This window comes from Platalea leucorodia (assembly GCF_965183815.1).
Source record: "Platalea leucorodia genome assembly, chromosome: 2".
Lineage (NCBI taxonomy): Eukaryota > Metazoa > Chordata > Aves > Pelecaniformes > Threskiornithidae > Platalea > Platalea leucorodia.
This window is the reverse complement of record NC_138824.1, coordinates 115,453,004-115,472,913: the sequence shown is the minus strand read 5'-3', so window position 1 is coordinate 115,472,913 and position 19,910 is coordinate 115,453,004. Positions and strand designations below refer to the sequence as shown.

Genomic DNA, 19,910 nt, shown 5'->3' with positions numbered 1-19,910 from the left:
AGTACTGCATATGCAACCTGATCTCTGCCTTACAGGCTTCCGCTGTCGTTTACTGGTCTCTTCTTGTGTTGTAGCAGGAATAATCCAGAGAAGCACTTGTGGGAAATTCTCGTGGCTCATTTTGGCAGAGAATCGAAATGGGTTGTGTGCTTGGGTGAAAGAAATGCCAGTCAGCCAGTCTTCAAAGGGGTGGAACTGAACAGGTGAACAGTGCTTTATTCCTGGTAGCCCAAGAGACAGCAAGAGAGGCAATTCTGCCTGTTGCAGTTGTCTTAGCAGAGAGACATGGTAGAGGAAGGAGGCTTTCCTTCTTGTGAGACAGTTCAGTGAAGTTTTTCCAAAATAGATCTTTTTGGGCAGTGATCTGCTGACTATCTGCAGTGATATAGTGTATTTTATATGGTGAAGCATTGTTCTCTTACTGTCCCTGTCTTTTTAGATAACCAGGTCTTTGACTGATGTTTCCAGATCGGAACTTGCTAATTAGTTTGTATTTATCCAAAGTAACATCATCCAGACACTTGTGTTGGGCAGAACAGATCAGGATAGTCATCTGGCCCATTGTGCTGATGTGGTTTGTATTTTTAGAGTAAGAGTGGTGGTTTTGGTTTGTGTAGTGTTTTTGTTTGTTTGTTTGTTAAATTTTTTTAAAAGGGCTAGGGAGAAGCATGGAAAATCTATTTAGTTTTTCTGCTGAGCTCAGGAGGTTGTCTCCCTAGGCTCTAACTATAAACAGCAGTGGGAGAGTTTTTCAGAGAGCTTCTCTCCATTGATGACAGATAGAGCTTAGGTAACTAGCCACATAAGGCAGCAAACATCTAACAGCTATGCAGAAGGACTTCTGGAAACAGAAAGATGCACCATAGCATAACTTAACTGCTTGACTAATCTGGTGGCCTTCTATGATGGAGGGACTGCATTGGTGGATAAGGAAGGAGCAACTGATATCATCTACCTTGATTTCTGTAAGGCCTTTGACACAGTCCCACACAACATCCTTGTCACTAAACTGGAGAGGTATGGGTTTGATGGATGGGCTATTTGATGGATAAGGAATTGGTTGGATGGCTGCATCTAAAGAGTTGCAGTCAATGGCTCAGTGTCCAAATGGAGATGAGTAAAAGTGATGTCCCGCAAGGGTCTGTATTAAGACTGGTACTGTTCAATATCTTCATTAATGACATAGATAGTGGGACTGAGTGTACCCATAGCAAGTTTGTGGGCAACACCAAGCTGAGTGGTGCAGCTGATTTGCTAGAGGGAAGGGATGCCATCCAGAGGGACCTTGACAGGCTTGTGGAGTCTGGAGCCCCCAGCACAAGAAAGACCTGGACCTGTTGGAGCGGGTCCAGAGGCGGGCTGGAAAACCTCTCCTATGGAGAAAGGCTGAGGCAGTTGGGGTTGTTCAGCCTGGAGAAGAGAAGGCTTCAGGGACACCATATTGCAGCCTTTTAATACTTAGGGGTGGGGGGGAGTTATAAGAAAGACGGAGAGAGACTTTTTACCAAGGCCTGTAGTGACAGGACAAGGGGCAATGGTTTTAAACTGAAAGAAGGTAGGTTTAGATTGGACAAAAGGAAGAAACTCTTTACGATGAGGGTGGTGAGACACTGGAACAGGTTGCTCAGAGAAGTTGTGGATGCCCCATCATTGAAAGTGTTCAGGGTCAGATTGGCTGGAGCTCTGAGCAACCTGATCTAGTGGAAGATGTCCCTGCCCATGGCAGGGGGTTGGAACTCGATGATCTTTAAAGGTCCCCTCAAACCCAAACCATTCTGTGGTTCTGTGATAACCAAGAACTGTGTCCTAGTGAAAGCCTTGTGATTTGCTTAGGTGCATTTGAAATCCCTTTTCTTGGGGGTGGTGGGTGAGGGAGGTGAATGGGGAACACAGCAGGTCGTTACTGTGCTGCAAAATATGTTGTTTTAATTGTTTCATGTGAATCTTAATCCACATGGTATAGATGGAGTCCAACTGGGAAGGTACTTGCTTTTTCACCCAGTGCTGGAGATATGGCTTTTCTGAGATATCTCGGATGGCATGGAGATTAGAGCAATCCAGCAGCCTTGCAGTTTGATAGCATTTCTGAGGCTTCACTTAAGATGCAGTATGCGTTTCTTCATCCTGATAGAGATAATGGGTTTTAAGCAATTACACCCAGGCTAATTCCTTTTGATAAGAGCTCTACGTTATCTAAAAAAAGAATCCTAGCTGCCTGGGAAAGAACAATGTAAATGTCTCTCTCATCGACTCTTTCATTCCCTCTTCTCTGATATCTTCAGATGATATGCTGCAGATCTTTCAAGCCATAAAAATCTATCAGTCTTTTTTTAGGTAGGGAGTATTGCAGTCAGGGAGGTGTAACAGTACTGTTGGCTTGCAAGGTGTGGAGGGAGCCCTGTGCACTTCAGGTGATTCCAGGGCACTGTGGTGATTACAGCTTTGACATAAGGAATCAAATTTGGTCTCTTGTAAAGAAACCCTTTTTTCCCCTCCCTGTGCAGGCTGACTGGTTGTAAGGTGTGAGTTGCTTCTGCTGATTAGGGCGATCTAAATTTTGTAATTTGGAAAGAGTAGCAAGAGCCTACCACTTTATTTAGCACAGATCCCAACCCCTACTCTGTGTGTGTCTGCACTGGAAAGAAGAGTATGATGTTGTCGTGTGTTAAGCAGGAATGGTAAGAGATCTCACATATTTAGATTTTTTTTTTTCTTTTCCTTTTGAGACCAGTAAAGAAATTTCAATAATTAGCTGCATTTCTGGTACTTAAAGAAATTCCTTTTATTCTGCTTAATCTCTCTGACTTTTCCTCTCGTACATATACAGTGTAGGATAGAAAATTTAATTGATTGCATTTAAAAAGGGGGCGGGGATCCCAAAGCAACATGCTGTTTGTGTAAATATGCCACTTCTAGGAAAATCATGTTATATATTAAAAACAAAAAGCGTTAACAGTATTGAAAGGTTTTCAAACATTGTAGGCATGTTTGTTGTAACTTGTTCTTTCTCTCCTAGATAGTAGCAGATGACATTCTTGATGTGTAGCTGCCTGATGATAACTGGAGCTGGGAGGAGAGGCAAGGGGAGAAGGGGAAGATTGGAGATAACGATTATAATCTCCCATGCTGATATGCTTTGGTTCTCCTTCCCCAGAGAAGAGCCTGTGAATGTGTGGCATGCTGTCTGTCCCTTCACCTGCCTGCTCACTAGGGAAAGTCGCTGAAGGCCTCCCAGCGGGAGCCTGAGCAGTTCTCTTTTGAAATGTAGGAAGAGGATTTGTGTAGACAGGTCTCTTGGTGGGACAAAAAAAGATACAAAAATCAAATCTTTTTTTTCCCCTCCATTTTGTAAAATGGCTTCATACATCACAAACACTGTAGTTAAGCAGTGCAGTACAGAAGCGGGAGATTCGGCATTTTGCTTTAACGGCAGGGAATCCATTGCTTATTTTCCAGTGTGGCACAAGAAGGGTTGTCCCTGCTCAACCCCCTCGTTTACACAGTGCCACAGCAAAGTGGTGCCTAGATTGAAAATAAACGGAGGAGTTCAGGGAGGGAAAAATGTTACCACCATTTGCAAAGTTGGCTGCAGTATTTTTTTTCCTGTCATGAACTGTTGTGAATTTGAAAGGGCTGCTGTATTTCCTTCCCAGACATGGTAATGTTCAGTTGGCAAATGAAACAATTTTTGTTCGGAAATCTCTTTTGAGATGAAAGGCATCAGCAAAGTTGTCGCTGTGTCTCCCGTGACTGCCTTGGTTGAGGAGCTGGACTCTTGTGTTCTCAGTCTTTCTGATGCAGAGGCTCGAGTGCTTAGTCTGAGCCAATTTACTCATTCTTCAGCTCTTACTTTTTTGGCTTTAATTGGCTTCCTACTGCATGTGACATTGCATTTTCCTTTGGCTGGTGGAAGTAGAGAGTCAACCTCCTCCTCTGGGCTGCTAAGATAACATGTTTTCTTATTAAATAGAGCTGTCTAGCGCAGGCTGGAGGAAGCACCTTGTGTAAGAGAGTGCTGAAGCAGAAGTGTGTTCTTTGCAATAATACCTTCTCAGCCTTGTGGGCAACTCCACAGATTACTTCTCATCTTGCTCTTGCATAAATGATAACGTAGATGCAAAACCTGTGTGAAGATGAAGCTCCTAGAAGACTTTCCTCGTCTATAGCAATGTCCCTAATGCAAGAGGAAATTCTCCCCAGCCCTTTCCTTGAGAAGCTGTGTAGCTTGTTGAGAGTTCACACAGACCACCTGTTCTGTAGATGCTGCACAGGTTTGCTGATTTGTTTTCTTGGTTATCCTAAAAATGAGAGGTTGCTATTTAATGTACTCGGATTGACTTCACAACCTATCTATTCAGTCATCTGCTTTTCTTGTTCTACTCTTTGAAAGGATCTCATTTAATGACAGCAATGAGATGGTGTATTGAGGTGATGGGACAAATTAATTTAAGTACTTCATGGACCATTGCTAGGGAACAAACACTAGCTCAAAGCTGCCTAGGCTGTATCTTGGGCTATCTTGCCTCTATATTATTAATATGTCAGGCCCCAGTTTATTATTCTACGTTGAGCCATGCTTTGCCCATGTTCCTGGTGGAGTATTTCATGTGTTCCCTTGGGAGAATCCTCTAATCAAGTGCTTGACAAACAGCCATGAAGGCTCTGCGGTTGCCCTACTTTTTGGGTGTTTCTGGCCCAGCCCTGCAAAAGCACCAGTGTTGCCTGGTAGTGCTGTCACCTCTCTAATGACCCCAAGTAACAAGTCCCATCCCTTGTGTTTGTGTGCTGGCCTCCTTACAGGGACTCCATTACCTTTTGTTTTGGAAAATAGTTCCTTGCAATTTCATCTGGTGGTCTGGTAACTCTGTAAAAATAAAGTTTTGTATTTAGGCAATTAGTCTTGTGCTCAGGTAGGTTTGATGTCCAAAAGGTGTTTGATTGCAGTTTATGATACAGAGCCAGTTATTGAGTTCCTACTAAAGACACATCTTTGTCTCAGTGATATTGAAAAATACTGAATTGTCAAAGTTCTGTTGTTTACTGTCACCAGTATATACACTGTTCTGTCCTTCCCCATCTGTTTCTACAGTTAAATGGGATTCAAGTGAATTCACTAAGAACATGTCACCTTATATTAACAGTGAAATATATTAGGTGTCCTGATAAATGTTTCAAAAAAAATTTAGAGTTAGAAGCTTTCATATCATGAAAGCTGAACTTTGATTGCTCTGGGAAGATGGAGGGGGTGTATGCGAGTAACACAGGGCACTGCAAGAATAAAATAATTTGTAAAAGTTCCTCATTTATCTGCCAAAGTAAAATGGAGTGCACCTCTTGCCAAGATCAGTGTCTGTAGCTCTGTGCCTTCTGCTACAGCTACATGAAATGTTAATTCCTAATGCACAGCCAAGAACATAACACCTTGTTTAGTAGCTAGGGATACTCTTGCTGTTGACTGCTGCAGGACAAAAAGCAGAACCCTGAACTCACAGCTTGCTACATACTGAGCCTCCTGGGTCATGTAGAAAGGCAGCTCACCCTTGGAGGGTCTGCCCTCTGCACGCTCCTCCTTACCCATGGGCAGGGCACAGCAGCTGCTCTGCAGGAAGTTCTCATTCTCTTATCTTGTGATGCTGTCTCTGTGTGCTTCTGCCTTATGAGAATCCTAATTTATCTTAGCAGTAACAAATATTATTGTTTGTAAAGTAAATTATAGCTGTTACAGGCTGTCGCTCTTCTCTCCTGCAGCCTGTTCCACTGCCCTCCTTCCAACTTTGTGTTAAACTGGAATTGCTTGTGGGACTGTGCTGTGAGGAGAGGGACAGTCATTGCTTTACAGCAGCAGAGTACAGACTCCAAACAGATCAGCTGAGAAGTCCCTGTGCCCCTATCTTTCCCTTTGGCCTGCCTTCTCTTAGGAAGGTGCTAATCACCCCCTACCTTCATTTAGTGTCAAAGGGTCTTTAATGACCCTGGAAGAAGAGAAACTGAGCTGTCAGAGCTAATCTCGAACACAAATTTGCAGCCCTTGCCACATTATCATGCCTTTGTCACCTCTAGATTGGATTAGTGCAGTGCACAGTATGTGGGCCTACAGCTGAAGACACACAGGGAAAACTGTTGTCTGCTTGTTTTAGTGTCACAGGAGAGTATTTTCTAGAAAGACGTCAGCATTTGAGGAGTGCCCTCAGTCAGGATCCTGGTCTGACTTCTCACGGTGGTCAGCTGGAGGCTGGCTTGGCTGTCAGGCAGTGCTTTACAGCTTGCCTGCTGCTGTTACTGCTTTCTGCAAGAGGATAAGTTGAAGGATTGAATGGGGCTGCAACTTAAGACCTGGTGAGGAAATACATTGGAGCCCTGCAGCTTGCTTTATTTTTTGTTGGTTATTTGTCTGTATCAACGATTTTACTATATGGTGCTTGTGTTTAGAGAGATGTCCTTAAAGACATCTGGTTGTGGAACAATACATTGGCAGTGGAGGTTTTTCTTTTCAATTCACATGTAAATGGTACAGAGAAGTCCAGCTTCCTTATTAGGACTAGTCAACCACTTGATCAGGTACATAATAACCATCTTCTGGGAGGGATATAAGGGGTAAGAGATTAACCCCAGTCTGCATTACAAATAAGTTTAATGAAGTGCCAATGTTGAACACAGAAGGTCATGGCAATGAGGAAATTGGACTGTTATGACTGAGCCTATACACGTGAACAGCCTGCAAAGCAAAGAGCATGCTGGGAGTTAGGAGCCGGGGAGGTAGAGACAGTGTCAGTCCTTGGCTCAACTGTTTGTTGAGCTGTAACTGGGGATAAAAATATGCTTTTTCTCTTGTAGTTGTGCTCAGTGTGTACAGCTGCTTGTGTAGTTTTTAAATGCCCACAGAAATCTTGATTCTTTAACACTTCCTTCTCCATGCTACTCTGGAGGTGACAAGCTCCACTTTATAACAGGTTCCCCAGTGGGTGGTTTCTCTCCACAAGAGTAACTTCTTTGCCCACACCTAGATACCTGTTGGCATGGTGGTTCTGAGCCAGCGAGTGGGGTCTTAATCTACAGCAAGAAGACAAACAGAGTGATAGGAGGGGAAGGCTCAGCAAGTATATTGGTGTTCATGTCACTAGCTGGTGGCTTTCCCAGTGTAGCTGGTGAATTAGAGTAGTTGTGGGTTGCTGGACTTTGTGTGTTGGGAGGTGGTTTGTTTAAATTTGGCTTTGCCTCTGTGGTATCTCAGATGAACCTTTTGGTCCAACTGCTTTCGATGTTGTTACGGCCATCTACTTGTTTTTAGCAAGATCTGTCCTTCAGTGTTCTGGCTTCTCCTTTTCTACCTGGCTGCTAAAATATTTTGCTGTGGTTATGGAGCTGGTGCGATGCAGTAGGCTGTTCATGTTTGAAGACTTGAGTTTAGGTAGTACCCCTCTCTTTCTGAAAAGATTTCTCCGGTTGGAACTCTGAATCAAAGCAGTTTGCTCTTTTGGGAAGCAAGAACCTGCCAAAATCCATGTGCAGCTGCTGGGGTTATTCTTTGGGCTGCAGAGCCAAATCAACCAGAAAAGTCTCCTGCTGTGTCTTTGCCAGGTTCTCTGGCTAGTTTAAGTGGTTCACACTTTTGCCTGGAGCGTAACATACTGCTTTGCCAGCCTTCTGCAGAGAACTGCTGTTGTTGTTCTATCCTTCTAGCGAGACAGTCCCAGAAAACACAGTCTGAACGCTGTGTGTTCCTCCGCTCTGGAGGGAGCCTGCTCTGCTCCTGCTCCCATGTTCTGGGACTTCCACCAAAGAGAAAACGTGTGCTAGAAACAGGTGTGGTTGCAGGAATCTGTTAAACTAACTGTGTCTGTTGAAATCAGTTCTTCCTTTTAAATCAATTAGGAAGGCAAGGAAGCTCACCTGTGTTAAAGAAGCCATGACCCTTCAGGGCAGAAGTGACTATGTTCATTTTTGGAGAAAGTCAACTTACCATCTTTATGGCCCTCAAGCTAGGGGAGAGTTAGTTGCCTACTTTGAACACTCTACTGATGTCAACAGAAGACTTATAAAAATACCTGATTACGTTATGCCCTCACTGTAGTAACAAAAAGCACTTGTTAATGTTGTTTAAGTGTCTAACATAGCACTTGGCTTGTAGTAGAGAAACTGCTACCTGTTGGATCAATGGGTAGTTCTCTCTTTTTTTTTTTTTTTTCTTTCTTCCTTTCCCCCTCCTTACAATTCTCTCTCCCTTCAGTATTTCATTACCTAACGTGTTACTAAATAAGCAATGAAACAAAGATTGCCCACACTAAAAATGGTGTGTTTAGGGGCTCCTGCTCCAGTGAGATTAAATGTTAATGGGAAATACTGTTCTTACAAGCTCTAGCTTTCTGCAGAGTGGGGTGCCCAACCTTATTCTATGTAATAATTTTTTTTTTTTTGTCAAAATCTATCCTGGTAATTCCTTTGTTAACTGTGTGTTCTCTCTCTCTTTATTCTCCTGCGTAGCTTTCTGCAGAGGGCGTGTTGTGAGGGTGCCCAAAGGTCCTCTTATTCGAGTCGTGGGCACGGAGGTGGTGATCCCTTGCAATGTTAGTGACTATGATGGACCCAGTGAACAGAACTTTGACTGGGAGTTCTCCCGGGAGACCGACTTCGTGCGGATAGTGAGTACCTGGGATTCTACCTTCACCTCTGAGGAGTACCAAAAACGTGTGGGCCACGGGGATATCAAACTGAGACGGAGCAGCAACGATGCTGTGGAACTTGTGATTAAAAACATCCAGCCAACTGACCAAGGGAGATACAAATGCTCTACGCCCAGCACTGATGCCACCGTTCAGGGAAATTATGATGCAGAGGTCCAAGTGAAAGGTATTTCTGAAGAGTGAGGTGTGCTCTAAGTTTGTTTTTGATATTGATTATAGACGTACATTTAAGAATATTGAATTTCTGTTGCTTATGAGCATTGTGATTTTTTTTTTTTTTTCTTCTCCCTGTTCCTGTTTAATTCTCCTAAAGTCAAAATAAAAAATTGGGAAGTATGATAGCAAAGGCAAGTGAGGTAAAGAAGCAAAGAGAGGCTGTTTACTATAAACACCACTTTCCTTTTTTCTGTCTAGTAAATATGTAAATAAAAATGGGAAAACTAAGCAGTGGGTTTTGTGAAGATGTGTGCAAATATTTAATGTCCCTAAGCCTCTGGGTAGAGAGGCTAACTTCAGATAAAAAACACAGCCTGTCTTCTCTCTCTTTTTTATAGTGTCATTTAGGGATCTTTCTATATGAAGGAGGTAATCTTCCTTTTTTCCTTTAGCATGTTGATACTGCAGTCATGCCTAGCTTTGCTCTCTCGTTTAGGGTTCTTCAGTAATAACTTGGGAGACTATTTTTTTCAAGTGTCTTATCTTTTACTCCCATGAAAATCAAGATGGTTCTGGATGGGAATAGTCAGAATGATGATGTTTGGATGAGAAACTAAAGCCAGGGGAAGGATAAATGAATTTGAATGCTTGTCTTGGCTTGTTTAAGTGGAGCACTTCCTTTAATGGATTTTCAGCTGAATTTCCTTGTTCCTGGAATATATTTACGTGTGGAAGAAGGAATGATTGGCCAGGTGTTGCTCTGTGGTAGTTTCATTGCCTCATATCTGAACAGGTCAGTGTGGGTGTTCTCTTCTTGCTTCCATTTTATGATGCTTGTTTCTTTTGGTCTTTTTTTTTTTAAATAGTGATTTCCGATGGCTTATCAGTGAGTGGTTCAAAAGCACGTTCCTCAATGTCTCTCAGGCTGTCTGAGGGTGACTCCTTCAAGTTGCGTTGCTCAGCAATTACCACCTCACCGGAGCACACTCACCTGCATGTGACTTGGCAGATCAAAAGCGGATCGACTTGGCGGGACATCCTATCTTTGACTCATGAGGGCAAATTCCAGCCGGGTTCTGGCTATGAAGAGCGCTACCGTAATGGAGATATCCGTTTGGACACAGGAGCGAACGACACGTATCTGTTATCTGTATCCCAGGCCTCGTCGTTGGATGGGGGTGCCTACCAGTGTCTTGTGAGCGAGTGGGTGAGAGGGGCAGATAGCTCATGGCAGAAGATTCAAGAGAAGAGTGTGGAGATAGCAAGTGTGGCGATCCAACGGACTGGTGAGTGTTACTGATGGGCTGGGGTCACAGCTCGTAACCCGTAGCACTGCTGTAGCTACAGACTGTGATGCTTTGACAGCAGAAATTGGGTAAGCTGAACTAAATGAGGATACATTCTAGGAGAACCTAGAGTGCTGTTTGGATAGCTTGCCTGTTTACATCTGAGTCAATAGAAAATGCTTGGCATAATTTTTCTAGCTTTTATTTTGGGGAGAAGGGGGATGATGGCATGGAAAGATTGACTGGAACCTCTTAGATGCCAGACTAGATTTTTATCTCGTCCTTAGTTCACTTCAGATTGGTTCTGGTTTTTATATTTTTTAAATAAACATTGTATTTAACCCCTGAGCTCCCCAAACCTTCCCTCTGCTCTCTTACTAACATAGGGTTGTCCCGTAGCACTAAACAGCTGTGCTTCCCCTGTGAAAGTTGCATGTGTTTCAGTGACAGATATGAAGCTTTTCTGTATGTTGTTTATTAAAATAGCATAGAAAGATCAAGAGGAAGGCAGTGATGATTTAACAGGACAAATTATCCAGTGATTTTTATCACTGACACTGGATCACTGGTCTGATTGCTCCACCGTGTTGGCAGGGGTCTAGGACAGTAATGGTTCTGTTAAACATATCATTACACGCTTGACTAAGGAGACAAAAATACATACAGTGCTGTGCTGAGGATATCCAGCTATCCCTGCCCATGTAGATTTCAGGAGTAGGTGCACTAAGCACTTAATTGCATTAGCATTACCACTGCTAGTTGGAGGAAGGAAAGCAGGGGGTGACGCATCTTGTCACTCAGTAGGTAGAAAAGCAGGCGATGATGGTCCCTCAGAAATGTGAGATTATGATGATACTTTAGAAGTATTCAGACAGTAAGGGTATCTTTTCATTTTTATAATCCTTAATCACTATAGGAAGAACCCAGAACTGCTGAGTTTTTTGGCTAGCTCATTTGGATGTAGTTTTAGTGTCCTGGCGGTACTTTGCCTGTGAAATTTGACAGGATCAATCTGCCTCCTGTTTTTCAGGGTGTCTGTTAACACAGTAAAGCTTGCAGGTGCTCTCTGCTGAGGCAGGGCTTGCTTAATTAAGAGCTGTAATTCTCTATTTTGTCACACTTTTGGAGAGTTTGGTTTAAGTGGGGTTTAATCAGTGGCTAAAAACAGAGTGAGGATGGCCAAGACCAGTAGGTGTACAGTTTTTTAATGTAGTTTGGGTGTGTGATTTTGTTTGGGGTTTTTTTTGTTTGTAGCTCAGTCATTGGCAGCACTGGCGCTTTGTCAGAGGCATGAAGGTTTTTTTTTAAAGTTTTATGCTAAATGGGATATGTTATCCTCTGGCAAAATGTTGTGGAAATTTTTACCCACACATCCTGTAGTAGGACTTGAAGAGCATCTTGTGCTGACACCTGAAACCTCTGCACTTTCATGCTAAAATGAACTTGAGTTGTAAATTGTATGCTTGGTTGTTGTACTTCCCCCATTCTCACCTGCTGTAAACTGTGGGGTTGAATTTGTAGAAACAAAACTAAAAACAAAAAACCCCACCAAAACAAAAGATCAATTGTCATATCTAATGAAAAAGGTCACGCATATGTTACTTGTATAACTGTGGTGTGTTTTTTTTTTTTCCTGTTGTTGCTCTTCTATCTACTTGCCCATTACTTTTATCTCCTAAAATCATGACATCTTTGGGCCCGACTTTGTTCTTGTATGTCTTTTTTTAATAGTTCCTTGCACAACAGGTATATAACACTAAGTGAGGCCCTCAGACATGTCTGTAACCAAAAAAGGAGCATTGAGAATATACATATGGGTAAACTCTCTTAGAGTCCCTCTGTATGCATATACTGCCAGATTCTGAATTCCCGTCACTATTTCATGAAGACAGAAGCGTTCCTTGGGGAAGCGTTGCTCTTAACTTTGCAGATGAGTCTTATTTTGTATTCTGGTATTAGTCTGTTAAATTAACTAGGCTTTCCTACTGATTCCAATCCCATGATAAGAGAGTGAGGGATGTCCCAATGAGATACTCATCAGACAGTGGACTTTGCTTTACCGCTTGGGTGGGGCTTGCTACCCTCTGTTCAGCTTGGCTGCTCTGTGCTATCAAGTGGTGAGTGGCAAGATGAGTATTGCTTGGTTTTATCGGCAATAGTTGTGGCTGCTCAGTTTGTCTCTGGCTTTTATATGTTGTCTCTCATTCCTGATGATGATCCTAGAAAGCTTTTACAGATGGGTACCTATTATGTAGTAGAACATGGTTTTACATAGAAGTCGCGAATCTGCACCAGAGACATAGCTGCCTGTTTAAGGCAGGAATCTGTATTCTTGCTTGTGGTCTTGGTCGTAGATCTGCCGAGAAGAGCCACTGCTGTAGCAGCCCTGTCTACTGGCCTCAGCTGAGACATTTAAGAGCAGCTGCCTTACACACTGTGGGAATGGTGCTGCACTGAGATCCAAATCTAATCTTTAGGCAATGTAGAATAAGGGAACGAGCAAGTGAAGACATGTGGTAGCCAGGTAACTTGGTGAATGATTTGCAGTGAGGTTTACAAACAACACACGCAGCACCCCTGGTTCACCTCTCGCCAGTAACTAAGGCCAGCTTTTCTGCTCCTGGTCTTGACACTTCATCTGGTAACCTACAGAATACAGAAGGTCCCGTTTGAATGCTGGCTATGACCATTCGTGTTATGTATGTTAAAAAAATACGCTGGCCAGTGGAGGAGTTTGTTAAATGTGTTTTAAGTGGCTACTGGCATTGATTTAAAGTCCCCAGTGTGTGTTGGTCAGAGCAGTAAGTGGAGGAGTCAGCAGTATAAGGAGTTATTGCTGCCTTCTGTTTGCTTCCATTTCATGTTTCTGCAACACACCTGAGGTCAGTCAGGACTCCAACATGTGGCTGTGGCTGCTTCTCATCTAAATCTGTTCTGTTAGAGGAGCTCTATTTCAGCAGAAACCAAGTTGAGTTCTAATGTACTTCCTAGTGATTTCAGTGGACACTTTCTCTTCTGAGAGATAGTCCCAGAACACCTTGACCGTCCTGCGAGACCGGAAAATCCTGTACACATTTTCCTGCTGTGTGAAGGTGACGTGCGGTCTGTGACTGGGACAAAGCCTTCATGGACCAGTTGCTGTTGAGTTATAAAAACCCTGTTTTCCCTCCCTTCCTCCCCCTGGCCTCATCATGCATCTCTTGCTTGACTGATAAGGTGTACTTCCCTTGTAATAGATCATGCAGCTCAATATGCAACAGGTATTTGAAGGCAGGGCTACTGAGCTACTTCAGAAGCTTCTGTAATACAATGTGAAGTCCTGGATGACTTACAGTGGACTCTCTAAAAAAAATACTAATTTTTTTTTGTTTGAATTTTTGTTTCTTCATTTCTAAGCTCTAGATGTGGTCATCTCAACAAGCAATGTGTCTGTGACCGAAAGAGACTCCCTGGATCTTACATGCAACATCACAACAGACCGGAGCGGTATTTTCCAAGCAGAGGTGATGTGGTATTTTTCTGCATCACCTGATGATACCTTGTCAGATGCTCAGGTTTTGCTGAGCATGGACCATGATTCTGTTGTCAGTGATTCAACTCTCATCAGCCTGAGCCATGTAGATAGGAACTCCTATCGCCTGTTGGTGCGTGATGTGGATGTGGAAGATTCTGGCTATTACTTCTGCCAAGCAGCTGTCTGGGTACCACTGCATAACGGGAGCTGGCATAAGGTGGTGGAGAGGACATCTGCACCAGTCAGTGTGGTGGTGACAGCATTAGGTGAGTGATTCTGCTTTGAGACTACATGGGTAATGTGCCACTCATTCCTTGGTCCCATCAGAAAAGGGAGAGGACCTTGCAGAATCTCTTCTGCACAAGTTTCTCTCTCGTTTGCATCTGTCATCTATATGTAGGGTCTCTCCCACATATAAAAATACCAATCTACCCTATGGGGTTTGGGGTTTGTACATTATAGGGTTTTAGGAGCCTTACTGCATGTTCCACCCACTCACTCCACTTCCTGGTGTCATTGAACAATCTGCAATTGGGAAATAGAGCTCAAAAGCCTGCCTTGTTTTCTAGGGGCTGAAGCTGCCCCTGTTGTCATGTTGTCCCCTTTCACCTCCCTCGTACCATTAGCAGGGCTCTGATCCAGCAACAGGCATTCTTTCTGAGCTCTGAACACAGTGATGTCAGATGCTTCCCCTGTTTTTGAGTCATATACCATAAAAATTATTTATAATGGAAACTTCATAATGAACTCTAATAGCTTTCAAAGTTGTTGGGTTTTTGTTTTGTTGTTGTAATCACTAGAGAGACACCACATCCTACTGATGGATTTAGAATGGAACAGAATTTAGGCTGCTTTATTCTCCTCCCTCAACACACGAGTCCTTTTTACGAGACCATGTCACATAGCTGTTGAGTAGTGTGATTGAGTGAGAGAGACTTGGCTTGTGGCTAACTTAATGCTAGCAGTGTTGATTAGCATAGTGGCCACTAAAACAGATTTTCCTGCAGTATTTAACATCCCAATAACTGTGGTGCAATTTTCATCATTCAGTCCTAGAGATGAGTGGATTTTTAGCCTGTTAGACAAGCAAAGGATTATTTGTGCACTTGAAGTTATGGCCTCCATATGTTACTCCAGCATTTCTCCAGCAAGTTCTTTTAATTCACCATTGGGGGAAAAAAAAAATCTACTTAAACAGAAACTTGATGATCTCTTTATTCTCCCCTTTTATCTCCCAGTTGTTCTTGGTGGTTTTCCCTTCTTGCAGCTCTAATACCATCAATGTCCACATTTTTTTGAAAGGGGCTGGTTAGAATCATCTGTGTTTAACAGTTGTTCATTTAAGACTTGTTGACTGAATGAGGAACAGAAGCTGTAGGTAGGAGATTCAACAGGCTTATCTGATCTACCTGGCCTACAAGAGCAGGCTGACAATACCTTTCCCTACACCCCTTTCCCAAGACAAATCTGTTTGAGATCCACTGTCTCATATGCATGCTGCAGATTGTAAAGCTTTGCTTTGCATTATCCCAGATGAACTCTAAAGCTTTGGGGATCTCTCTATATGCAAATATCCTTAGAAGTAAAGTTACTTGGGAGAAATACTAAGAATGAAACTCCAGCAAAACTTCTAAAAAGCCTGTCGTTTTAGGGATAGGTCTAGATATGTCAGCCTACCCATCCTGTCTCCTAGTTTAATCTTGGCGAGCGAATAGCTTCAATTTAGAAGCAATGAAACTCAGGATGGTGTTGCAGGATGCTGTAGGTAGGTTATCTGCACCTGCTAAATTTCAGAGTATTGGTTGTGTTGGAAGCATGAATGAACCTAGATGTGAGCTGGGGGAGAACTGGCAGAGCTGTGGTACCTGGTGTTTGTTCCAAGCTTTGACTGGATGCAAGTATCTGGGCCTAAACCCTCTCAGTGTACCTATTCCGAGCCTCTTGTCGTCAGAAACTGGTGGTACTGTCCAGTTACAAAGGCAGAGCTCCTCCAACACAAAAGTACTGAATGAAGCCAGCATATACAGAGCCCACTCTGAAGCCTGGTTTTCAGAAATAAATAGCTGTGTCACAAGGTTAAATCCCAGCGACAATGACTTTAAACTTTGCATTTTAGCATTGTACAGAGCAGTTGAGCCGTGGCCGTTTCCAAGTTTACTTGTAATGTGTGCTAGAAGCGCGCAAGCGATGAATGTCTTCATTCCCTGTCCTCATTCAGCCATTCAGATGGCACATTCAACTTGTGAGTGTCCCCTCCTTCCCGTGTGTGTGCATGCATGCACACACGTTCATGTGTGCACAGGTACACTGTGTGCTCATGTACGCTCTCGTAGTGCCCATACCTGTGGGACTATTCCTTACTCTTTCCATTCCAAGTTGGCATTATTTGGGAACAGGAGAAAATAAAATCTGCTTTTCAGCAGATGCTTGGTTGCTAGGGCAAGGGAAAGTAGAATAAATTTTCAGCATTCAAGGTTTTCAACTGCATCCAGAATTCAGCAACTCCTCCTCCTCCTTAATGGAAGTTAAGAGCTGCTGGAGTATTAAGTCATTGAACTGTCAGTGAGGCTGTTCTTTGACAGCTGACAGAGTGGAGGAATGAGGTTTATCCAGCCAGCCTTTTATTCTTTCTAAATCCTCTGTTTGAGTGTCTGTCAGGGTGAAGCGCCTATCTGGAGTGGTGCTGTCAAAGCCAAAACTCTCTTCTTAGCGGTCCTTTCCCGGCCCACAAATAAAACAAACCTGAAGTGATTTTCTAAGAACTCGAGTTTCTGGCAGCTTTTTTCTTCTTGTGTTCCTGTCTAGAGAAGAGTTTCTGCTTTCATAGCCTTTGTTGCTGTGAAAATATTAATTGGTCTTGAACGCCTTCTTTTTTGGGGGAGGAAGGGAAGGCGAGGGGGAATGATAAGAAAATTGCAGAGTGTGAGCAATATATCATGAGGCCCTGGGGAAGACTAGTCTTTTGTGAATGAGATGGGAAGAGTACTTTAGCTGTAGGATCTATGGGGACTTACACCAAAAGTGGGGTTTGGCCCCCATTAATAATCTATGCCTTGGTTGCAGCAGAGGAATTCTGTGCATTTTCTTTTTATTTTGCCTTACTTATACAGAAAATGCTCAGAAATCTGCACTTACATTCACTGATAGTAGGTACTACAGATTTAGGTGAACAGTACTTTTATGCTTGTGTGTTACCTAACTGCAGAAACTCACCGTTGGTATCACTAGGTACTCTAGCGTCTGGTGTGTATTAATGCCCTTGTTCTTGCTAGATGCAAGGACACTGCATGCAGAACACTTAATGGTGAGAGATCTTTTCTGCAAGCTGACATAGCAGCCAGCTTGCTTGATACAATTGTTTTTATCCTTTGCATCTGAAGTTCAAAAGTGCACGTGCGCCCGCAGTTTGCGCAGCAGTTCTATTAAGATGCTTTATTATCTTGGCTCATTGGTGAGCTAAGCCTAAGTTTAGCCTTGGATTGCCTTCTCTGTCCCAATTATAGCTTTGGTTAATTGTTTCTAGGAGGGCAAAATGCCAAATAAAACATAAAGCAAGAAATAAATATAGAGTGCTGAATACACTTACGATGTAAAAGCCATGTGATGAGTATTGGCCGAACAGTTGGAAAGCTAGTCTTTTTTCTGAATTATAGTAGACAGCAAGACAGAAAAATATTCTAACACTAGTAAATAAATATGTATTTCCTTTGTGGTGTGAGGTTCTCGCTGTAATCTTTTTCCTTTACTATCTCTGTAGTCTGAGAGAAAATAGTCATGTGGCTGCCTTATCGCTTTTAGGCTTTGGACAGCCGGCTATTTCAGATTTAAATACAACAGCCCCTTTCTTAACCCATGAATTTCAGGCACTCCTTTTCAAGCTTGAGGTATTCCAGCCTCGTAGCTGTACAGCACGTACTTCTCTATTCAGACTGTGAAGCTCTTCAGATCTACGCATCTTCGACTCTTTAACTCTTAACCTACTTAGTATTTATTATGCTGCCCGCTGAAATGTACTGTGCTCCGCTGTTGGTGCTGCCTGTGGCCAGTGCCAGTGGTGGTATCCATGCCCCCTGGTTTTGTTGGCTGGGTGAGGTGTTTGGGGTTTGGCTTGTTTTCTACCATTCTTAAACAATATCCTAAAGACATGTTGGGCTGGTTAACTGTGGAAAAGATGACGTTTCAGGATGGGAAATGGCCTCTTACCCTGGAGAGGAATTGGGGAAATGGGATGTCTCTGGTCAGTCCAAAGATAGTCTCCTGTTGCTGCAGGCTGCCCCAGGCATTGGAACAGGTGCAAAAGGTGACCAGCTGGGCTGAAACTAAACCCACATGGTGGGTTCTTGGGGCCAGGCCTAAAGAAGGGAATGATTTTGCTCAACAAGATCTTAGTCCTGATTTTTCTGAAATGGTCTGACTAGACATAGGAAATGAAAGGTCTTGTTTGGAAATGCAGGCCTAGGGGTACTTGTGTCAGACTGGTACAAGTCTGAGAGCTGGAGTTCAAGTTCCCAGTTGTCCTGGTTTCGGCTGGGCTGGGGTTAAACCACGACACCAGTCCCCAGGTCTTGTAAGAAAAATGCATATTCTGGCACTTGGCTTCCAGCTCAGGTGCTTTCACAGACTGGATGTTAGAAGTAAGCAGTATCTCTTAATAAGCTCTGGCACTTTCTCCCTTCTGCTTATAGCTTCTAACCTCTTTCTTCTGGGTTTCCTCTCCTGTAGAGCCAGACTATGAGGTGTTTCTGAATGCCTCTAAAACACCCAAGTTTTCAGATGACCCCACAGAGCTCAACTGCAGGATCACAAACGCACAGGACACCAAAGCAAACACCCGCTTCACAGTTTCCTGGTACTACAGGCAGCACCTGCGCAGTGACGATGTGGTGACAGAGGAACTCCTGGCCACGATGGATGCAGACTGGACTCTGCTGCTTGGGGACAGGAGCAGAGAGCGGACTCAGAACGGGGAAATAATCTTCTCTAAAAAGGCTGTTGACACCTTCAGTTTACGAATCCAGTGGACTTCAGAAAGTGACAGAGGTGATTATTTCTGTGTCATCTCTGCATGGAGTAGGCACCGCAACAACAGCTGGGTAAAGCGCAAAGATGTGACTTCTGCATCTGTCAGCATTTTCTGGGCTACACAAGGTAGGAACCTTGCACCTACTTGCTTAAAGACCTGGATAGCTGAGATAGTTTCCTCTTGAGTAGGCTGGTCAACTAGAAGGCCTGCTAATGGGCTTTGGAAATGGGGTTCTGTATTATGAAAAGGAAAAAACACTAGTAAAGGCCTCTTATTTGTGGAGGGAAGTAACTACTTAACAGCACTCACCAGTTTTATGCAGCAGTTTGGAGTGGAAGTGCAAAGCAGAGATATGTCAATCAAACTGTGCTGAGACTTCCAGGAGCCCAGCTGTCATTGTGGCAGGGGTGGCATCCAGCAGTGATGCTGCGGTCATTGCCCCCTTTCATGACTTGGAGTATTTCGGTCTCTCGAGAATGCATCTTGCTTGTCTTAAGGTCACTCACTTTGTCTTCTCTGTCTGCCAGTTTGAGAGGGTTTTTTTTTCTCTTCTACAAGCCCATGCTTAGAAGACACTTCTGAGGAAGTTCATGGGCATAGTACTACCAGAGTATCAAAAAATAAGTGGGTGGCAGAGTAAAGTCATTCCGTCATTTGCTTGGATCTGGGCCTTTCTTAGGAAGCAGTGAACTAGCTCTGGTCAGTATTTAAACTGACTCTGGGAGCATTTCTTAGAAACTAGAGTTACCTGAATCGCTTAACACTGGCTTAAAATGGATGTATGTATCCTGGATGTCCTGTAGAGTGATACCATTTTGGCTTAGGTGTGAGGTCATGCAAGAGGGTCTGTTGGATAGGGACAGAAGGACTAGGATAACCTAGGATGTAACATCTTTGGCAAAAAACTGTGCTTAGCTAAGCTGTGTCTATCCTGATCCATTTGTTTAAGAGTCTATCTCAGACAGCCAAAGGCAGGGAACTATATTTCAGAGGCAAGTAGTTTGAAATCAGTGTAAAGTTGTTTAGGGATAATCTCTGAACAGCGAATTGGAGAGCTTCTGCTGTGATTCTGCTTCAGTGGAGAGTGAAATGCTGGGCTGCTTGCTCAGTACTCCCTTCATCCCCAGACAAAGCACGATCGATGAAAAGGTCACTTTTTTCACTGAAGGTGGCTTCTCCAGCAGGAATGCGATCTCTCATTAATGCCGAATGCTGGTCGCAATTAGTTCAGCTGTTATGCCACAACACGG

The 19,910-nt window shown here is 43.4% G+C and overlaps 1 protein-coding gene across 1 annotated transcript in view; it reads left to right on the top strand.

Annotated features, from left to right (window-relative positions):
- Positions 1 to 19,910, top strand: part of PTGFRN (prostaglandin F2 receptor inhibitor) — a gene marked incomplete at its 3' end in the record, with an annotated part of 66,028 nt that overhangs the window by 20,169 nt on the left and 25,949 nt on the right. The window contains exons 2-5 of the mRNA XM_082337962.1: positions 8,482 to 8,847; positions 9,704 to 10,123; positions 13,520 to 13,903; positions 18,360 to 18,785. Coding sequence (XP_082194088.1) covers positions 8,482 to 8,847; positions 9,704 to 10,123; positions 13,520 to 13,903; positions 18,360 to 18,785 — 1,596 coding nt within the window. The remainder of the gene's footprint in view (positions 1 to 8,481; positions 8,848 to 9,703; positions 10,124 to 13,519; positions 13,904 to 18,359; positions 18,786 to 19,910) is intronic.